Source organism: Lipotes vexillifer, unplaced genomic scaffold (genome assembly GCF_000442215.2).
Source record: "Lipotes vexillifer unplaced genomic scaffold, Lipotes_vexillifer_v1.1 scaffold1048, whole genome shotgun sequence".
NCBI lineage: Eukaryota > Metazoa > Chordata > Mammalia > Artiodactyla > Lipotidae > Lipotes > Lipotes vexillifer.
In genome coordinates this window covers 538,115-557,979 of record NW_006785351.1, presented here as the reverse complement: position 1 = coordinate 557,979, position 19,865 = coordinate 538,115, and the positions used below count along the sequence as shown (strand labels likewise).

General features: G+C 45.7%; 1 protein-coding gene across 1 annotated transcript in view; it reads right to left on the bottom strand.

Annotated features, from left to right (window-relative positions):
* The window catches only part of RXRG (retinoid X receptor gamma), a 45,808-nt gene extending 35,893 nt beyond the window's left edge, over positions 1 to 9,915 (bottom strand). The window contains exon 1 of the mRNA XM_007457395.1: positions 9,413 to 9,915. Coding sequence (XP_007457457.1) covers positions 9,413 to 9,461 — 49 coding nt within the window. The 5' untranslated portion in view covers positions 9,462 to 9,915. The remainder of the gene's footprint in view (positions 1 to 9,412) is intronic.
* Positions 9,916 to 19,865: the final 9,950 nt, after the last annotated feature.

Below are 19,865 nucleotides of genomic sequence, written 5' to 3'. Positions count from 1 at the left end.
AGCAGGAATAAGAGAACACAGCAGCTGATAGGCTGACACCGCTGTGTGCAGCCCTGGCCAACTGGCCAGCCTTTCTGGGCTCACACAGGGTAGCTCTGCCTGATTCCTGCAGTCCCCAAAGGAGAGCTGGCTGGCTGTTCAGGGTAGGGGCTGGAGGTTGCTTCTTCTAGTGCCTGGAGAAGGGGGAGCGGGAGATTGGCATCCTCCACTCCCCCCTCCATCCCTCCCTTCTCCCTCCACCCCCACCCCCTCCCCTAAAACCTGTAATGATGGAGGTAGTGAAAAGCAGGCAAAGATTGATAATCAGCCTCATTATTACCAGCATTATATATAATTATAGCAAAACCTCACTCATTTGGATCAGTTGAGAGAAAAATCAGTCTAAATTCATGACAAGTTGGCAGATTACTTTTAAATTACGATTTTAATACTTCTAAGTAACACACGTGAAGAGTTTGTGCTTCAAGTACCACAAGCTAATGGTTATTAAGTGGGGATTTTATAAAATCTGCTTTAAAAGACTCTTTTGTAATTAACACTCCGTTAATATGCTAATGAGGTTCCTACTATGCTTTGCTTTTTAAATTGCTCGAAAAACGAAAAACGATGTAACTTAAAGAGGCTCAACACTTCTACAATCTTAGTTGCTTAACAAACCTTTTTTGTTATTTTTTCCTGAATGAGCAAATGCAAACTAGCTCCTGCCATGATCACTTTAATCACCATTCCAAATTACTTCTGTCATAAATTAATAAGGCCATATTGTTTTGGGGTAGAAACCAGACTTTCAGGACTTGAAGAACCACCTTATTTTATAGAAGAGAAACTAATCCCAGAGAAGTTGCATGACTAGGTCGAGGCCACACAGGACAAAAACACTGGGTCTTCTGCTCCCAGGTCCAAGCTTATGCCAACCACTACATACCGCCTTACATTCATAAAACTCTTTATAATTATCTGCTGTGTATTTCCATATCAATTATTGGTTCCATCAGTCAAAAAATACTTGTTGAGCGCCTACTGTGTGCCAGGCTCTGTGCTAGGCACTACGGATATAGCAGTCCCTTGGAGGCCACTGTCTGTTCCATTCAGGCTTCAAACTGACTCAGAAGAGTTGGAAGGGCAGAAATTATCCCCATTAGGCAGATTAGAAAACTGAGGTTCAGAATGATAAAGTGACATTTTCAAGTGCTTATTGTGAATTATTAGAGACCTAGAATCTGAGTCTAGCATTATTTCTGTCAACCTTCCTACATGTAATTAATGGCATTTGGCCTGCAAACCAGCCTTCCCACCCAGGACCAAATTTGAACTTCTCTGGTACAGATGCATATTGTGCCATCCCTAACACATTCGAGGCACCAGGGGGTACTGGAGCAGGGTCTCCACCAACGAGGACAGGTTGTCTGACCCTTTAAACAAGTTCCACGCACTGATACACCATGTACCAGCCCATCCACCAAGACAAATGCCAGGAAGTGCTCCAGGCATTTGCTGAGGGTGCCCCCCAATCACCCCTTGTTCCGGAAGTCCTTGAACACCAATTCTGCCCACACCCAGCTCTTGAATCCATGACCTCAATCCCTTTCTCTGTCTATATAGGCTTCTTGTACATATATGCTCTCCCTAGCCTCTCAATATGGACTGTCTTCTAAAGACTGCAGTTGTCTTAAAATACAGCAAACCATATCCCTAGTGCAATGTTACCATTGGGTAATGGACATGGTATTATTTGTTCTCAGGTTCCAGGTACCTAAATTCCTTGAATCTATTCACTTAACTTCAGCCCCAAGAAACGTTTCCAGGAATAATTCATCTCTAACTGTTCTGTAGACTTCAGAGCGTGTAACTGGTTTATATACTCCTTCAGGGCAGAGGATGGGCCTTAGTTCTCGGTGTCCCACACAATTCTTGCACAAGCCAGATGCTGAGACAAGGTGTGCTAAATGAATGATTGACAGGCATTCCCGGAGCAGTCTGGATATACTTTCCCTCCTGAAGATCTCTAACCTTTGCTCTGCTCCCCATGTCACTGGGGCTGAGAAAACATAGGTACCGTGAGCCCCAAGCCTTCCAAGAGACTGCTTCCTCATGACACTAGTGACCAGCCGAAGGAGGGACAAAAGAGATGCTGAGTCACAGAAATGAAACCCAGGCAACCAGCCTGGAAGAAACAGCCCAACATATTTATTAAGCACTCTCTTTGCCGCTCCTCTTTTTGTAAATGCTTTTTTAATCAAAGATCACAAGCTTTTCCATTTTTCAGATGCTGAATTCTGAAATCCCATCAGGAATTTGAGTTTGGTCTTGAACCTAGAAGCTGTTGCTCTCTCCCTCACCCCTTTCTCAGTTACAGTATCTGATAAAGGGAGCCAAGGGCCCCAGGGTATGCAAATTGAAATTGAGGAAACTCAGGGGGACATGACTCGTTAAGGACACTGGCCTGGGGCGAACGTATCCTGAAGGTTATAGGGATGAGAGGTCCCAGGTCACCGCTCTGTTTCTGCCGGATCTCATGAGTGTCTGCCCTGGAATAACTCGTTAAAATACAATTTTCTGTAACTGGCACAGAATTGATGTCTTCTTTACTTCATTTTGTCAGCCTGTCCTACTGCACAGTCTGACACTTTAAGAACAGGCATACCTCCTCTAAGAAAAACCTACATACAAAATTTTAGCTGAACTTACTACCATAGTCTCCAACTTTTCTGAAGTAGGAAAGAGAAACGAACTTTTATTGTGTGTTTACAATTATCCAGGCTTTATTTTATTGAATCCCTATACTGTGGAAAGTTAACCATGACCCTGTGTAGTTGGTAGTGCTGTTATTTTACCAACGTGTTGGGGGAGGGCTCTCTGTGGCTTAGCCTCCCTCTACTCTTCTTTCTGCCACCCCAGGTGGCTCCCGAGGGGGCTCAGGGGAACCCAGTTTGAAGACCATAAACAGCCACAGGTCCTGGGCAAGCCCCACCTGCTTTCCCAAGTGTCCTCAATCTGTAACTGAGGGGTCAGAACGGATGAGCAGCAAGTCCTTTTTCTAGCTTTAAAGATTGACCCAGCAATCCCACTACTGGGCATATACCCTGAGAAAACCAGAATTCAAAAAGAGTCATGTACCAAATTGTAAATTGCTCTATTTACAATAGCCCGGAGATGGAAACAACTTGTGTCCATCATCGGATGAATGGATAAAGAAGATGTGGCACATATATACAATGGAATATTACTCAGCCATAAAAAGAAATGAAATTGAGCTATTTGTAATGAGGTGGATGGACCTAGAGTCTGTCATACAGAGTGAAGTAAGTCAGAAAGAGAAAGACAAATACCGTATGCTAACACATATATATGGAATTTAAGAAAAAAAAATGCCATGAAGAACCTAGGGGCAGGACAGGAATAAAGACGCAGATGTAGAGAATGGACTTGAGGATATCGGGAGGGGGAAGGGTAAGCTGTGACAAAGCGAGAGAGTGGCATGGACATATATACACTACCAAACATAAGGTAGATAGCTAGTGGGAAGCAGCCGCATAGCACAGGGAGATCAGCTCGGTGCTTTGTGACCACCTGGAGGGGTGGGATAGGGAGGGGGGGGGGGGGAGACACAAGAGGGAAGAGATATGGGAACATATGTATATGTATAACTGAATCACTTTGTTATAAAGCAGAAACTAACACACCGTTGTAAAGCAATTATACCCCAATAAAGATGTTAAAAAAAAAAAGATTCAGCTCTTGCAGGGAAGGGAAGGGGTGCAGGGGAGTTATTTAGAGGTAGTGCTGTTAATCACGCTAACTGGGGGACAATCAGAAACAGTAATGAAACTTCTCTGGAATGATCCCCTAGGGGTTGGCAAACATACTCAACAGGGCACATCCCTGTGCATTAGCTTATGCGTTTGACCACAGCTGCTTCCCCATCACAACAGAAGATCTGAGCAGTTGTGGAAGAGACTATAGCTAGCCAAGACTAAAATGTTTACTATCTGGCCCTGTAGAGAAGTTGGCCAACCTCTGCCCTAGAATACAAAATCAAGTTCCATGTATTAAAATCAAGTGAGGTCCACCTGGAATTTTTTTTTTTTTTTTTTTTGCAGTACGTGGCCCTCTCACTGTTGTGGCCTCTCCCGCTGCGGAGCACAGGCTCCGGAGGCCCAGGCTCAGCGGCCATGGCTCACGGGCCCAGCCGCTCTGCGGCTTTGCGGTACACGGGCCTCTCACTGTTGTGACCTCTCCCGTTGCGGAGCACAGGCTCCGGACGCACAGGCTCAGCGGCCATGGCTCATGGGCCCAGCCGCTCTGCGGCATGTGGGATCTTCCCAGACCAGGGAACGAACCCATGCCCTCTGCATCGGCAGGCAGACTCTCAACCACTGTGCCACCAGGGAAGCCCTGGAAATTTTTTTGACCTTTGTCTTATTAGCACATTTGAGGGCTCAGTCCCCTGCCCCCACCCCTGTCATTTTATTCATTTGCTGCAAGTATGCATATTCAAGAAAAAGCATTAGGATCCCTAAATAAGTTGTGAAGAGCACAGAGTAAGAACTGAATATGTCAATTGTTGTTCTTATCCATAATTCACCCATTTGGGGTGGATCTGGGACTCCACACACCTGCCCCCCTCCACCTCCTCTGCCTTCCCCAGCAAGCAGCCAGAGGTATGCACAGTGTAGGGTTAAGCACAACACTCCTGACATCTGCCTGGATTTGGATCCTGGGTCCACTCCTTACCAGCTGGGTGATCTTGGGCAGGTTACTCAACTTCCTTGTGGCTCGATGTTTCTGTCAGTAAAAATTGGGACAGGGATAACAATGGTACCTTACCTCCTAGGGTCCTTGAGAATATTAAATGAGATGGTGCATGTAATGCCCTTGGAAGAGGGCTTGGCACATGGAAGGTGTCTAATAAATGTCAGCTATTATTTTCACTCTTTTGAGAAAGTCACTGAACCAAGACCTGGGTCAATCTCATGAAAGCCACCCAAACCCAGGCATTCTAGAACATTCACTTCTTAGATTCCCTGGGCCCCTGTATTTTCTACTTTCAAATAAGAGGAGAAAATAGCAGCTTCCTCTGGGAGCCCTGGCATCCCAGCCACCCAACTCTGGTGGCTAAATTCTCTGCAGATACAGAAGCTACATAATGAAGGGAAGGAAAAGGTGGAGAAGTTTGGTTACCCTTTGCATAATTTCTTCCCCCGGTTGCTATTCAGCTCTCTATCTCTTGGTAAGATTGTAAATGTTTCAGAAAATAGTTTATACTGAATATGTTCCTTCCTAAATCTCGTAAACAGTTATTCCTTCCTACATAAACCGTAACCACTTACATCCATGGTAGGTCCCTATTAGCCACCCACACATTTGTTGGAGGGGAAAAATACATTCTGGCGTGTGCACACACACACACCCCCTCCTCCCACATCCTCATATTGCCCTCCATTCACACACACACACACACACACACACACACACACACACACACACACACACCTCCAACTCAACCCCTCCTCTATGGCTATTATTAGGTGAGAAGGGGAGTATTCTACACAAATGGTGAGAGTCTGTAGGGCAGGGCTCTTGCAAATCAGTAGGCCCCCAGAAGAAGCCAGCAGTTAATTGTCCAGAGGCCACCATTGCTCTTGAGTGACTGCTAGCCTAGGCTGCGCTTTATTCCTCAATGCCAGGCTACTGTGTCTGCAACCATCGGGCAGTGCCGTGGCTGGCTTAGGGCTCTTCACCCCCTCAAGGCGGGCACTGCGGCCTTAGCTTCCTGCAGCAAGTCTGTGGCCCACAGAAGCCGTGAGAGGCACCTCAGCACGTCCTGGGCTCTGGAGCCAGACTCCCCGCATTCAAAGCCTTGGCTGTGCCATTTTCCAGCTATGGGACCGTAAAAGAAGTTACTGCACCTTGAAATGCCTCAGTTTCCTCGCCGATAAAAGGAATGTGATAATATTGGTAATAGTACCTACTCACTGGGTTGTCATGAGGATTAAATATGATAATACTAGTGAAGTGTTTACAATGGTAGCTGGCACTTAGTAAGCGCTACTGCGTGCTTGTTAAATGAAACCAGAGAAGTCCCCTCTCCCCTGATCTCCTTCTCACCCTGAGGATTACCGCACAATTGGACGGGGCGGGGGGCGGGGGGATTACAGGCTTTGTTCTGCCATCTTCTTAGAGGCAGCAACTGTCTCATCCAGGCAAACAAATCTCTTACTGGGCAGCTGGCAAAGCCAGGACTTGGCAGAAAAGAAGAAAAGGGCTCTCACCTCATCACATGGTAGGCCCCAGAGTTGGGAGAGTGGGCACGCTGGTGGGGCTGCTGCAACCCAACTAGTCCCCACTCTGTGGCCACTTTGACCAGTGTCTTGTTCACGGATGGGGGGAAGGCCTGATATCTGGTAAGCACAGCCCAGATGCAAATCTCAGGTGTTGTTTCCCAGGGATGACATTGCTTCCCTAGAGATCCTCACAAATCCCAGGAGCCCTCTGTGGTTCCATTTGCTAATATGTAAAAGGGCAGGGGTTATACACTAAATCATTTAATATGTGTGGCACAACTTGCTGCGTTTGGGCAAAGGTGGTGAGAGGCTGCAGGTAATTTCTGCTCTCATCCTCAGGTTTCCCCAGCGCCTATGGGTGGGTCCTCCTCCTTCCTTCCCTCCCTCCCTCACCACTGCCAGTTCCCACGATGAGCTCTGCTTTCAAGGGGTCCCTGTCCTCTGCTCAGTGTTTCCGCCTCTTAGCTGGTGAAAGCAAACAAAATGGAAAACATCAGCAGAACGATACCAAATAATTGTTCTCGTCTCTCAGGAACGGGGAGGAAAAGAAGCACTGGGGGGAGATGTTTCAACAGCCTAGATTATCCTTCCTCCTCCCACCCCTCATGTTATATCAGCCTACTTCTTCCATGGTCCAGCCAATTGTGTTTCCTTTTATCTGAAACCTAATTACACTAAATACCAGAGCTCTCACAATTATGAAAATTTAAACCAGCAACGTATGTGGGTCTTCATGGATTCAATTTTATTTCCCCAGATTCCTAATTCATTATTCTGCAGTAATGTTTGATTTTTAGATTAATTTGCATTTTAGTACTTGAACAAAATGGAGGGGATGAAAATATTAACTTTTACTAAATACCACATATACAGACAACACTCTATAGCTGCTTTTTCAAGCATTTGCACGTTTAATGCTCACAACCATGATCTGAGGATGGGATGTTAAACTCCGTTTTAGAGACGAGGCTTAGAGAGGTTCAATAACTTGCCTAAGGTCACACAGCTAGTAAGTGAAAACCTAGAAACCAAACTCAGTTCTCTCTCTCTCTCTCTCTCTCTCTCTCTCTCTCTCTCTCTCTCTCTTTCTGTGTGTGTGTGTGTGTGTGTCTTTCATGCTCTTTTCACTCCATCAGATTGAAGGAACACTATTAGAAGTTTGACTCAGGGGCTTTTCCAGAAGGGCTCTCCCCCTCAACTCCACATAACCTTAAACTATTCCTGCCTTTATTGAGGCCTCAGTTTACACATCTATAATATAAGAGGGCTAAGATGCTCTTTGAGGTCCCTTAAGAGGCTACCGTCCCAAGATTCCAGCCAGCAGCCCCCAGGGAATTCTGGCCTAGATCTTCTTTCTCCAGACTTTCTCTTCCTACGTCTGTCCACCTTCAATCCTTTTGTTCACCCCAACTGTCGCAGAGGGTCTCCTTGGCAGTCATGAAGCCATAACCTCACAGACTTCAGGGGTCCCAAGAATCTCATGGATAAGCGTGTTCTTCAGACAACTGAACTCAGAGGGAAAAGGAAAAAGTACTTCTCGGCTGTGAATGGGACCAAGATGGGAGCTGAAAAGGCTTTTCACGCCCAGGACCCAACTGTAAACTGGAGATCAGATGTCCAGGTCACAGCCTTGGCCACCACTCTCACCGGGTCATGTCACAAGACTGGCCCCAAGAACTTCAGCATTACCACCTCCAGGATGTGTGTCCATGGCGCCCCACCCGCTGTGTCCAAGTGGCAACCTCCTCCTGCAACCGATAGGGCACATGCCATGCAGTATTACAATCTGTCTGGGTAATAACAAGCTTGCCCGGTCCAAATAGTAGAGACTACATCTCATGCACATCTGTATTACCAGCACCTAACTCCATGCTTGGCCCACAAAACCACCCAATGTACCCCAAATGAATCAGCAAACCCCCTGGCTTAATGACTCCAGGACAGGGACCCCATCCACTGGCCATGTCCCACCACACCTTATAGAGGGGACTGCTCAGAGGGGTAGGCAAGCTTTGCCCCCAAGCCTTCAGAGGAATGGCCTATGACCCACAGGAGGTGGGGAGAGCAGGGACTTTTCAGTTCTCAAGACCTGACAAGAATTTCTGCTTTGTCTTGCCTGCCAGCATCCGCGGGGCAAAAGCTCTCCCCTTTGGCTCCCAAGAACCCGAACTATACGCCACCAGCTGCCAAGTGAGAGGCCAGTTGGTCAGCTGTTGGTTCCATGTATCCAAAGCTGGGCGACTGTGCTGCTTCTGTCACCGAATGGAAGGAGCCTTGGGACCAAAGTGCCTGGGTGTGAAGGCAGCCCCTGGGAAGTGCCGCCCAGCTGCGCTGCCTGGCTTGGCAACTTGGAGCTCCAGCTCGCCTGTTTTCTGCTATGAGGACCTGGACCACCCAGCCCCTCCACCAACTCCCAGATTCCGACTGATGGCAGCGACCCTGGAAATGGAATTGGGGGCAGCAGCAGGGGAGGGGACAAGAGGCTATTAGCAAATCAAAAGGGGAGAAAACAGAGGAAGGAAAACAGGGTGGCAAATTAAAGTGCTATGTTTTCTTTTTTAAAAAATGCAATTCTAAGGAAATCTGCTTTTAAATAAAACAATCAGTCCCTTGTTATGAAGTATCCCAGGGACCCTTAATATAGGCAAAACCTTTTTAGTCACATTTTTTTTTTTCCGCGTGGCAAGTTGGATAATAGGTACCTCCTAGTAATTTCCCCTACCTTCTCCACTCTTCACACCCACGCAAACACACCGGGTTATAACAATGCACTTAGTCTACCTTTGTCTCAGACATATTCCCAAGCATGTGGGTTGAGGCTCTCCTTAGAATATCCCCATATCCTCCCATCCGTTCACTCATTCTGATGTACAAACAGATCCTCACCTACGGACCATTCTCTCCCCCTCTCTCGCTCCCTCCCTCTCCCGGCCCCTGTCCCTCTCTCATGCACACACACACACACACACACACACACACACACTCACACACTCACACGGAAACACACTATATATGCCTATAAACATATATGCTCTCCTGATTCAATCCTAATCCAGTTATCCGGATCTCCCCATCTCCGCTCCGTCTCTCCACACGGTCCCCACGGTGAAGCCATGTGAAATACTCACCTCCGAAGCCTGTGGGAAACTTCATGAAGTGAGAATAATTTCCGTACATGTTGACTCTTCAGTTCATAATCCTCCCGGGCGCGTCTGCTCAATCGCTCGGCCTCTCCCGGCTCCCGAGCGCAGCCGGGCTCCCTTCAACTTGGGCTAGCAAGAGTGGTCATCGCTTCCTACCAGCCCGGGCAGCTCGGGCTGGGCCAGCCCTCTGGGATTAGTCAGGAATCTGCCTCTCGATCTGAGAGTCCACATCGTGCGTTGAGCCGGCGGTGGCGGCGGCAGCTGGTGCCTGTCAGTAATCACGCATAATGCCGCCGCCGCTGCCGCCACTGCCACACTGCCACCGCCGCGCTGCCGCTGGAGATCCTGTTGCTAGTTTGATTAAGTCGGGGCTGGGCTGCTGCGTGCGACTCTTCCACCTTCCGGCTGGTCCCCAGAGGTTCCCCACCGGTGGTGGCACAATCTATTATCTGGGAAGCCAATCGATGTGTGACCGCCCCAGAGTAGGTCAGGACAGAGGAGGGGGAAGTGGCCGGGCGGGGGAGTGGGGGGGGGGGTTGGACTCTTTAGGTGCCTTTTCTTTACTTGCAGCCCCCAAAATCAATGGGGTTTTATTAAAATGCATTTTCTCACTGCGGGTTCTATCTATCCAATGCACTTGGTATTTGATCTGGGAAAGGCGGTGGGGATAGGGGCCAAGAGAGAACATAAACACAAGATTGGCCAAGTGTGAGAGGCCATCCCCAGCTTTGGAAAACTAAACGAGAGTGGCCCTTAGATCTGGGGTGGGCCCCTCCTGTTCTGGTGGCCGGAAGCGTTTGTCTGTGCTCTAAAGGTAGAAGCCAGAGCTCGCTGACACAGAAAACATACAGGTAGGAAAGACAAATGGGGTGGTCCTTCTCTGATATTTCACTGGAGGGATGCATTTACCTTACATACCACTGTCATCAGGCCACCTGTTCAAAAAGCACCATTGAGTCCTCAGTGGCACAGAGACTCTTGGGTGCAACCAACCCACAGATGAAAAAGTCTAAGCATCCCTTTGATGTTTGGATCTACTATACAGCTTTGTGACAAGCCACTGCTCCACCTATACTTGAATACCTCCAATAATGGGGAGCTCACTACCATTTCATTCTATTCCATTTCTGGACAGCTCTTACCATGAGAAAGTTTTTTATTAAGCTGAAATCTGTCTCCTCCCTGCCACTTCTGCCCACAGGTTCTAGGCTACTCCCTGGAGCCACACAGAGAAACCTGTGGGGTCTTTCACAGTAGGATCTTCTGCAAAGTTGGAGACAAATCTCCCAAGCCCATAGTCTACCTTGTCTGGGCATTCTGGCCCCTTTTATTCATTCCACATATCACCAACTGTTCAAGACTATTCACAGCCTATCCTTTTTCTATGAATATACTTCAATTTACAGAGATTCCCTTATGGTAGGGAAGGGGGTAGGCCAGACTTGGATACAATACTCCAGATATGGTCCAAATCTTCTTGTGTTGTATGTACTGGCAGGGCAATGGGAGTGCTATCAGCATACCCTCCAGGGGTCAGAGTCATGGACTGAGCTCTGAGAGGCTGAAACACAGATGAGAGGTTTTCTCCTGATACAGCATGGCTGATAGAGAGGCAGTCAAATCAGGGCCCCATGGGGAAAAATACCCCAAGATTCACATGCTAGGAGAACCCAGAACAAAAACTGAGAATAGAGGGCAAGAGGCAGGAACAAAGTCAGGATGACAATGGGGGAAGAGGCCAAGATGGACATCAGAGCAAAAGCAGGTCAGGAAGGAGGAAGAAAGATCAGGCCGTCACTGTGAAAAGTCTCAGTGACTGGAGCTCCCCTGGTTAGTCACTGGTCTCATAGCATCAGCTGAGAACCAGTGTGGACGTGACCAGTGCAAAATACACACAGAATGTCATTTTCTTCCTTGCATTAGCTTCTGGTCAGCCCCACATGCTTATTGATGTTGGAATTGATAAATCCCACACCCCAAGTTGTATTCTCTTTTATGCATATTCTCCACCCCATTCTTGGGCAATTGGTTTGGGAGTCAACACGCAATATCTTCCTATATTCCTCTGAAATGAAAACATTTAGATTCATTCATCAGCCCAGATTTTTTGAGATCCTGCTTCTTTTGTCCAGTGTATTTTTTATTCCTCTCCCCATATCATGGCTTCTGAAGATCTGATGAACTGCTTTCCATATTTCATCCAACTTGTGGGTAAAAGTGTTGAAAACGACATAGCAAGGACGTCTTATAGCGTACCATCAGAAAGTCCATTCATTAGTACCAGTGACACTTTGTTCTCCCACTTTCTAGTTTTATGTCCTGGAGAGGGTGTACCTAAAGAGAAAGCCCCAACTCAGAAGCCAGCCTTGCTGGCAAATCCCAGGTCCATTGCTTATAAGCTCATGATATTGGCAAGTTACTGAATCTCCCTGAGCCTCTGTTACCACGTAGGTTTGTTGTGAGGATTAAAGAAGCCAGTACATATTAATCACTTAGAATGTGCCAGATACATAGTAAGTGTTCAATATGTGTAAGCTATTTTGATGATGATGATGATATAACTTAAAGTAAGTCGATTTACCCCTTGTTTCCTTTTTCTCATTTTTAAAAGGATGGAGTAGGTTAGATGAGTTCTAAAATCCCCTTCACCTTTAAAATTCACTGCAAATTACAACATATACACACTACTATACATAAAATAGATAACCAAAAAGGACCTACTGTATAGCACATGGAACTATACTCAATATCTTATAATAACCTATAATAGAAAAGAATCTAAAAAAGAATAAATGTATATATGTATATTTATATGTATACATATATACACATATATATACATATATATATATATATATATATATATATATAACTGACTTACTTTACTGTACACTTGAACCTAACACAAAATTGTAGATCAACTATACTTCAATAAAAGAATAATAAATCAAAAAGATTAAAAGAAATAAAGTGGAAAAAAAATCAATGCAAATTAATCCACCACCCATCCTGTAATTGCCCATTTTCTCCAGAGTGGTATCTGAAACAAGTGTCTTATTGAAATACAAACTAAATTTTCTATGGTACTCCTGTCAGAGGAGAAAATGAGTTGCTCAAACATAATTGGCTTTTCGGTGAACCAGTGCTGGCAAGGGTTCTTCCAAGCACTCAAAAACCATCCTTTAGAAAGCTCTCTGCAGAACCTTGTCCAAGGTCCATGTCAAGATGACCTGTTAGTGGTTTGTGGTGAACTCTGCTTTCTTCCCCTTGGGCTAAATTAGGTGTCCTGTCTACTTATTTTCCTCACAGAATAAAGACCAAATTCCTTAGCCTGGCATGGAAAGGCTTCACCATTGCATCTCATCCTATCTTTTGAGCCCTGCAGAGGAAAGTGCTCTGGGAGAGTAATGCGAGGCGTCCCCTCCTCCCCCACGCTGTTCAGCTGTGTGCCCTTGGGCAAGCTCATTTACTCTCTGGGGCAAACACCCATACCCCCAACCTCACTGAGGTTTCTGCATTTGTTTTTTGTTTGGTGGATCAAATGTGATGAGAATTGTGCATACGTTTTGGTTTGGTTTGGGGTTAGGTCTGTTTGTTTGTTTCGTATTATAAAGTTCTATACAAGCAAGGAAGTAATATTTTCTTGCTTTTCTTTCTTCCCTTTCTCCAATGGTCCCTTCTGCTCTTGCTAATTTGCTCATTCACTGTGGGAGCACAATATGTTCATTCCAACTTCTGGTTCGTTGTTCATGCCCGTTTACCTTCTCTCAACTGGTTCCCCACATAAAATTTTCTCACATAAACGTTAGAACACACAATAGATGCTCAATAAATAGTTTTGCATTAAAAAATGCTTGATATGGTTAGACCCAAAATATCCCAGCCTGCTGTCCTTGTGGGATACCTTCCATATGGTTTAACATTCCATAACAAGCCATAAAGTACTAAGCCTAAAGTACAAAAAATACGAATGTGGCTTTTCTTTCTAATCCACATTTTTTGCTTGGCACCACTTTGCCTTGTTTAAGACCATTGTTGATATAACAACTTTATCCTAACTTAAGCCCTTCCCAGACAACCCTGTGTCTCAGTCCCTCCAGTGTCTCCAGCTGGTCCTCAATTTTCATTAGGATGTAAAATTAAAAACCAAATACTCAGTATCCATAGTGGGAATTGGCTAATTCATTCATGAGAATCCTGAGCTTACTTCTTGTCAAGGCTAATTATTTATTCCCCTTAAATGATACATTCTGTTTTTATGAAAGCCATTAGTGACTTTGAGTAAATGTAAAGGGCATGTGTTTTCACTAGTATGTTCAACACAGACTCAACATAATATCTCATAGTCACTCTGGTAATAAAAGGATATAGCTTTACCACTGGTCTTAACTTTTTTTTTTTTTTTTTACTTTTGACCAATGGTGATAGAAAATAATTTTTGCAGCAAACATGAATGAAAAACTGAAGTCACTTATTTGCGAATTGTCAATAGACATTAGATATACAATTTAGACGCAAATATCTCTACACTGATTCTACGGATTAATATTTTTATATTTGTGTAGTACTTTACCTACATGACAGTATATTAAGTTCAAGTGTTTTTTCCAGTATTGAAGATAAATAGGGCAGGCTGTATTATCACAATTTTACAAATGAGGAATTTGAGACCAAGGCTGTGACCTCAGAGAAGGAAAAATAGCTACTCTAACAAATTGCATTTTGGATGTGGTCTCACAGTTAGGTAGTGGCAGAAATGAGTATAAAAACCAGGCCCCCAACTCTGACTCCTAGCCAATGTATCTTGCACCAGACCATGATCCTTCTCTTATTAATGACATATTTCTGTTTTGTGTGTGTGTGTATGTAAGGGGGGTTTCTATTTATATTGTTTTTTCTCTTTGCTGTCACTCATTCATTCACTTATCATTTAGCCAACACTTCTCGAGACCTTTTTGCCTGTCAGTTACTGGGGATACACTAAGGGACAAGATAGATAAAGTCCCTGACCTCATGGAGCTTATGCGGTCGGATGGAAGAGATGGATATCAAACAAATGGTCACAGACATAAATATATCATTATAACCCAAGTTAAGTACAAGGAAGGAAAATAATTAGATGAGATGAGAGACTATAGCAGGGGAATCTAACTTCAATTGAAAGGCCAGGGCAGACTTCTCTGAGAAAATGACGGTTATACTCAGATCTGAAGGATGAGTAGGATTTAGCCAAGGGGAGAAAAGAGAAGTTGGGGGGAAGGTGTACCAGACAGAGGGAACAGAGGATCTAAGAGCCCTGAGGAGGAAGTGAGCTTAGTGCATTCAAGAAGTTGAGGAATAAAAATGTTCAGGTCTCCCGTTTAGAAGAGTTCCATCGTTCCACTGTCTCACCCACAATTCGATGTCAACTGTGTACTGCTGACAACCTTCCTGGCTTTGTCTCTCCTCACATGCTGGTCAAATTCAGATGACTTGCCATTTTCGCATGGCACCACCCCAGTAATCCATCTTCGCTCTGCTCCTCTGCTCAGAATAGCCTTCCCCTCTTTCTGCTCTCTGTCCAAATAACACCCATTCCCCAAGGCCATTCTCATGAGGCCTTTTATGTGGCTCTCTGTTTGAACCACTCTCTCTCCTAGACTCCCGTAGTCTATGGTTGGGACCACTCTTGTGTCACTCGACATTGTTATTAACTCCTTATGTTATCGTAATCATGAGTGCAACTGAAAACCTGTCTTACTAGACAGCAGAGCTTAAATAACTGTCGACTTGGTCTGAGTCATTTTTGTAGCCCCAGCTGTCTTTACAACAGAGTCTAACACATAATAGCAATCTGGTAAATGCATGATTAGCAAATGACTAAGTTCATTGATTAGGCTGAGATCTCTCGATGTCAACTCCAGGGCACTGGACAAGAGGAGATGAGTGTTCCTAAGTCCCAACAGTCTTTACAGCCCAAATTTCATTTTAATGAGCTCTTTTTTTCTGGAATCACAGACTCACATGTGGACAGGCTCCATACTGGCATTAGTACAGTACATCAGTCTTGGTGACTGAGATCCTCTGAGGACAGAAACGAAGTACCTAATTCAGAAAGAGTGCTGATTAGCTTTAAATTAGAACTGTCTCAGTTATCATAAAAAATTGGAACATTTCCATAATGTGTCCAAAAGCATGTGCTATATCTACAAGGTGTCATCCATGCCTTTGCAACCAGTCACATTGGTATTGTAGCTAACTGCTCCAGTCACTGGCAAAACCAGCTGACTGAGTTAAGTGTGCCTTAAGGAAGGGATTTCCAAACTTGTCTGTGCATTAGAATCAGCCAGGAAGCTTAAAAAATTACAGATACTTTTGTCTACCTCCAGGATTATTCACTTGGTCTGGGGCTGTGGTCTGTGTTTTGGAACCGTTCAAAGAATCCCAGGAGATTCTAACACACAGATGAGTTTGGGAACTATTGACTTAAGGAAAGAGAAGCTTTCTACAAGAGGCTAAGAAGGACCCATCAGCAGAAAATGAGAAAGCACTTCCCAAGATAGTTCCAAGGAACCAATAAGATCCACTTTACCCATCTGCTAGTATATCCAACTGGGGCTTATGAACCCAAGAAGCTCTTGCTTAGCAGGAGATGTGGTGGCTGAGGCCATCTGCTGCATAGACTTGCATATACTGACTTGAGGTTTGCTGGCACTGTGTTCTCAGCATGACATGCTCACACCCCACCCCGTCTGCTGTCAAAATCTTACTCGTTAAAGACACTATCTAAAGGCCGGTTCCTCTGTCAATCTTCCTTTACAAATAGTACTTCCATTGCTTTCCCAAAAAAACTTGCTTAAATATTTATTACAGCACTAGTTGAATTTCCCTTTGTCATAACTAGTTGTTAAACTGGAATCTTCTTCCTCAGGATAGGGAGACCCTCTTATTCATCTTTATATTATCAAAGAATCTAGCATTTTGCTTTGTACACATTAAGGGCTCAATAAATGCTTACTGAATGGATGCTGAGATTACAGCTATGAACAGAACAGGCTTTGTCTCTGCTCTCATGGAGCTATGAGCCGAGAGTTTAAGGGTAACTTATAACGACCCTTAACTCCAAACTAAATAACATTGTCATAAAAATTTCAAGGTAGAAGGAACATTTATAGAGATGCCTCCATCTCTTGGTTCCCAGTCAAATGACGATCATAAAACCCTCCCTGTCATAAACAACTCAACCACAGCTGCAAAGCACATGGGAGCTCTCAGGATACAGAACAACTGTGATCGTGCTGAGAGAAGAATAGGGCCGAGACCAGAGGGAAACATCTGGTCCCTTCCAGAGAGAGGCCGGCCATGCGAATATGGGACACTCTAATCCAGACTGGGTCCAGATCCAAGGAGTCCCAGCCAAAGAGGTGGATGTCAGCCCTAGACCTCAGAAAGGCCTGTTCAAGTCCCTGCGAGGGAGGAAAAGTACTGAGGCAGAGCCCAGCCCCCGAGACCAGGCCACTGTCACTTGAATTCTATTGAACCCATGTGTATGGAGCTGGCTACGGCCTACATGTATTCAGGTGTAGAGCTGGAGGCTGCAACCCAATCACACACAGGCCAAGCAGTCTATTTTCAGATCCCACTTACTCTTGGGGAAGAGGCTCTAAATATACCATCCAGTGACTGCTTGAGGCAGACTCTCATTGCTGGCAGCTGAGCAGGGCGGGGCAGACAGGGATGTTAGGAAGCTCACCACTAACCTCAGCACAGCTCAAAGGCCCCACCACTTGTAGAGCTATATTTACAGAAGGGCAAGTGTCTGTTACATTTGACTGGGTTTTCAGTTAGGAGTGCTTGGGCATATGCTTTATATGGCAGTAAAAACCACTATTTTGCCCTCTCCAAAGATCCACTGAGCAAAGCATGTAGATGCAGCAAAGGAGGATTTAGGTGAAACTGACCTTGTTCTGATCTCAGGCATTTGTATCATAGCAAGCTCTTGCAATTATATAAGCAATAGTACTGAAATTTCCCATGTGTATAACACCTGAGAGTCTACAACATGCTTTTATAGCTTATTTATAAACAGGCACGAAATACTGTTAAAAGCAAGACCCAAGGGGGTTGCAGTCAGAAAGAATGTTGGATATTAAGACATGAGAATGTATCTTGCTGTAATGATTTTCTCCATAATGGGGAAGGCCTTTTGACTTAGTGTCCAGCAGAGACATAGGCCTCTAACTGCCAAAAGCCAAACACTGTATAACCACCTCCATTTCCAGGCAGCTGTTCTCCAAAATCCAAAAGGAATTTAGTTTCAGAAGGAATTGTGTGAGAGCTGCATTAACCACCAGCATTCAGGTAACTCTGTCCAGTAGCAAAAGTGAATAGAAATAGCTGAAGACAGAGAGATAGTTGATTGGGGGTGGGAGGCAGGGGCGATACTGGGGTGTGGCACAAGGAAGGTCTTGAAAGTCAGAATGTTTAGCAATAACAGACAGAGTTTGAGTAATTGGTGTGTTTAGTGTATCATACTAGCCTTAGAGGAGATAGTAGTGCCAGGTTTTGCTAGTATAAACCGTGGAACACCCAAGAAGCTGGGGTCTGAGACGTTCCGCCTGCAGCAGCGTTGCTCAGAGGGTCCAGGCACATCTGCATCAGACTCACGTCGGGGGGCCTTTTAAACATTGAGGCTTCTGGGTCCTGCCTGGATCCTCTGAATCAGAATCTTTGTGGCCTGGACATGTGTCTCTTTAACAAGATCCACAGGTGAGTTGAATGAGCAGTGAAATTTGAGAATCACAGCCTTACAGAGTGGTGTCTAAGGAAGGCCAAATCTTAACTGGGTATGTATGCCACTTTTCAGTATTGGAGATTATTCACTGGCCCCTCCTGGTTACTCTGCAGGCCAGCATGGATGCCTTGTCACGACCTAACTGATTGCCTAAAGGCGCAGTTATTAAGTAGTGGAATCAAGCTCGGAAACCAATTCTTTTGACTCTAAATTTTGTGCTTTTTCCACTACGTTTCACTTCACCTTGGAGATGCAATCCTTGAACTGTCCAAACTCCTATCCCTGGCAAACAGCAAGCCCAGCATCTGGTCAGGTGAAGGTTTTGAAAAATGGGTTGAGTATGGGGGTCAGGTGGGAATGAGATGGTGCTGGCCTGCAGCCACAGGTTTTGAAAAGACTTGGTTGGGAGAAATAAGCCCGAGAGACAAGAAATAGTTTGAAGCGTTTAGTATACCGAGGGCCGAGTAAAGAGGTACCGCCTGGCAAGGACAATCCCAGAAGATCTCCAGTTAGACAGACTGACCTAGAGGAACTGAAGCTTGGCAGGGATTGGGGGCAGATCTAGAAGCAGTTTGCCGATGCAGTGGCATGCCGAGAGGAAGGCTTTGCTGGCCCCCTATGACCTCACCCATGAGCAGCTGTTAAGGATGCAACGCTATTTCTGAAATCGCCCAAACATCAGTGACTCTCAAGGTGGAATTTCAGACACATCAGCAGGCTGGGGCACAGATATTTAGGGACTGGAGCCTTTCTGACGCCGAATCAAGAACTATGTGTGAGCTGCTATCACCCCCTCCCCCCTTGGCCTGTGGTGATGCACTGGGCCTAGCCCTTCGCCGGCCTCAGCCAGCCAAGATTGGGAAGATTGTGAAATCAGAGATGGAGAAGGCAGCGGCGGCAGAGAGGACTTCCCCTTAACATCCTGGCAGGTAAAAATAGCTCCCGAGGACTTCAGGCCACCACAAGTGAAATCAAAAAGGGAGGAAATTCAATAAATCCAACAATAGTTTTGTTTTTTTTTTTGTGGTACGCGGGCCTCTCACTGCTGTGGCCTCTCCCACTGCGGAGCACAAGCTCCGGACGCGCAGGTTCAGCGGACATGACTCACAGGCCCAGCCGCTCCGCGGCATGTGGGATCTTCCCGGACCGGGGCACGAACCCGTGTCCCCTGCATCGGCAGGCGGACGCTCAACCACTGCGCCACCAGGGAAGCCCGAACAAGTAGTTCTTGAGCATCCATTATTTCCCCAGCTGTTTGAGGGGCAGGGATATACCCTTTCAATGCTTCAGGGAGGGATCCATCATGACTAGAAATTAAGAAAAGCAATCATGATGAGTGCTAAAAATGAATCACCCTTTTTCCATTGGAGGGCGGGCAGAGGACTGATTTAAAACTTCCATTTATTGATCAGTTTGCCAGTGCTAGACCAGGAAGACGCCTTGAGTGAGGTGGAGGGGCAGCTGCCACCTTCCTCCCTCCCTGTCCATCCATCCTGTGCACTCCTGGCAGATTAATCCTCCTAATGCACAATGCTGATGCAACTCCTCAAACCAAATACTCTTAATGGTTCCCCTTTGCCCACAGAGGTATCTGCGCTGGGTCCCCTCCCACTTCCCCAAGCCCTCAGATTCCCCTTGACTGAGCACATTCCAGACTCTGGAAAA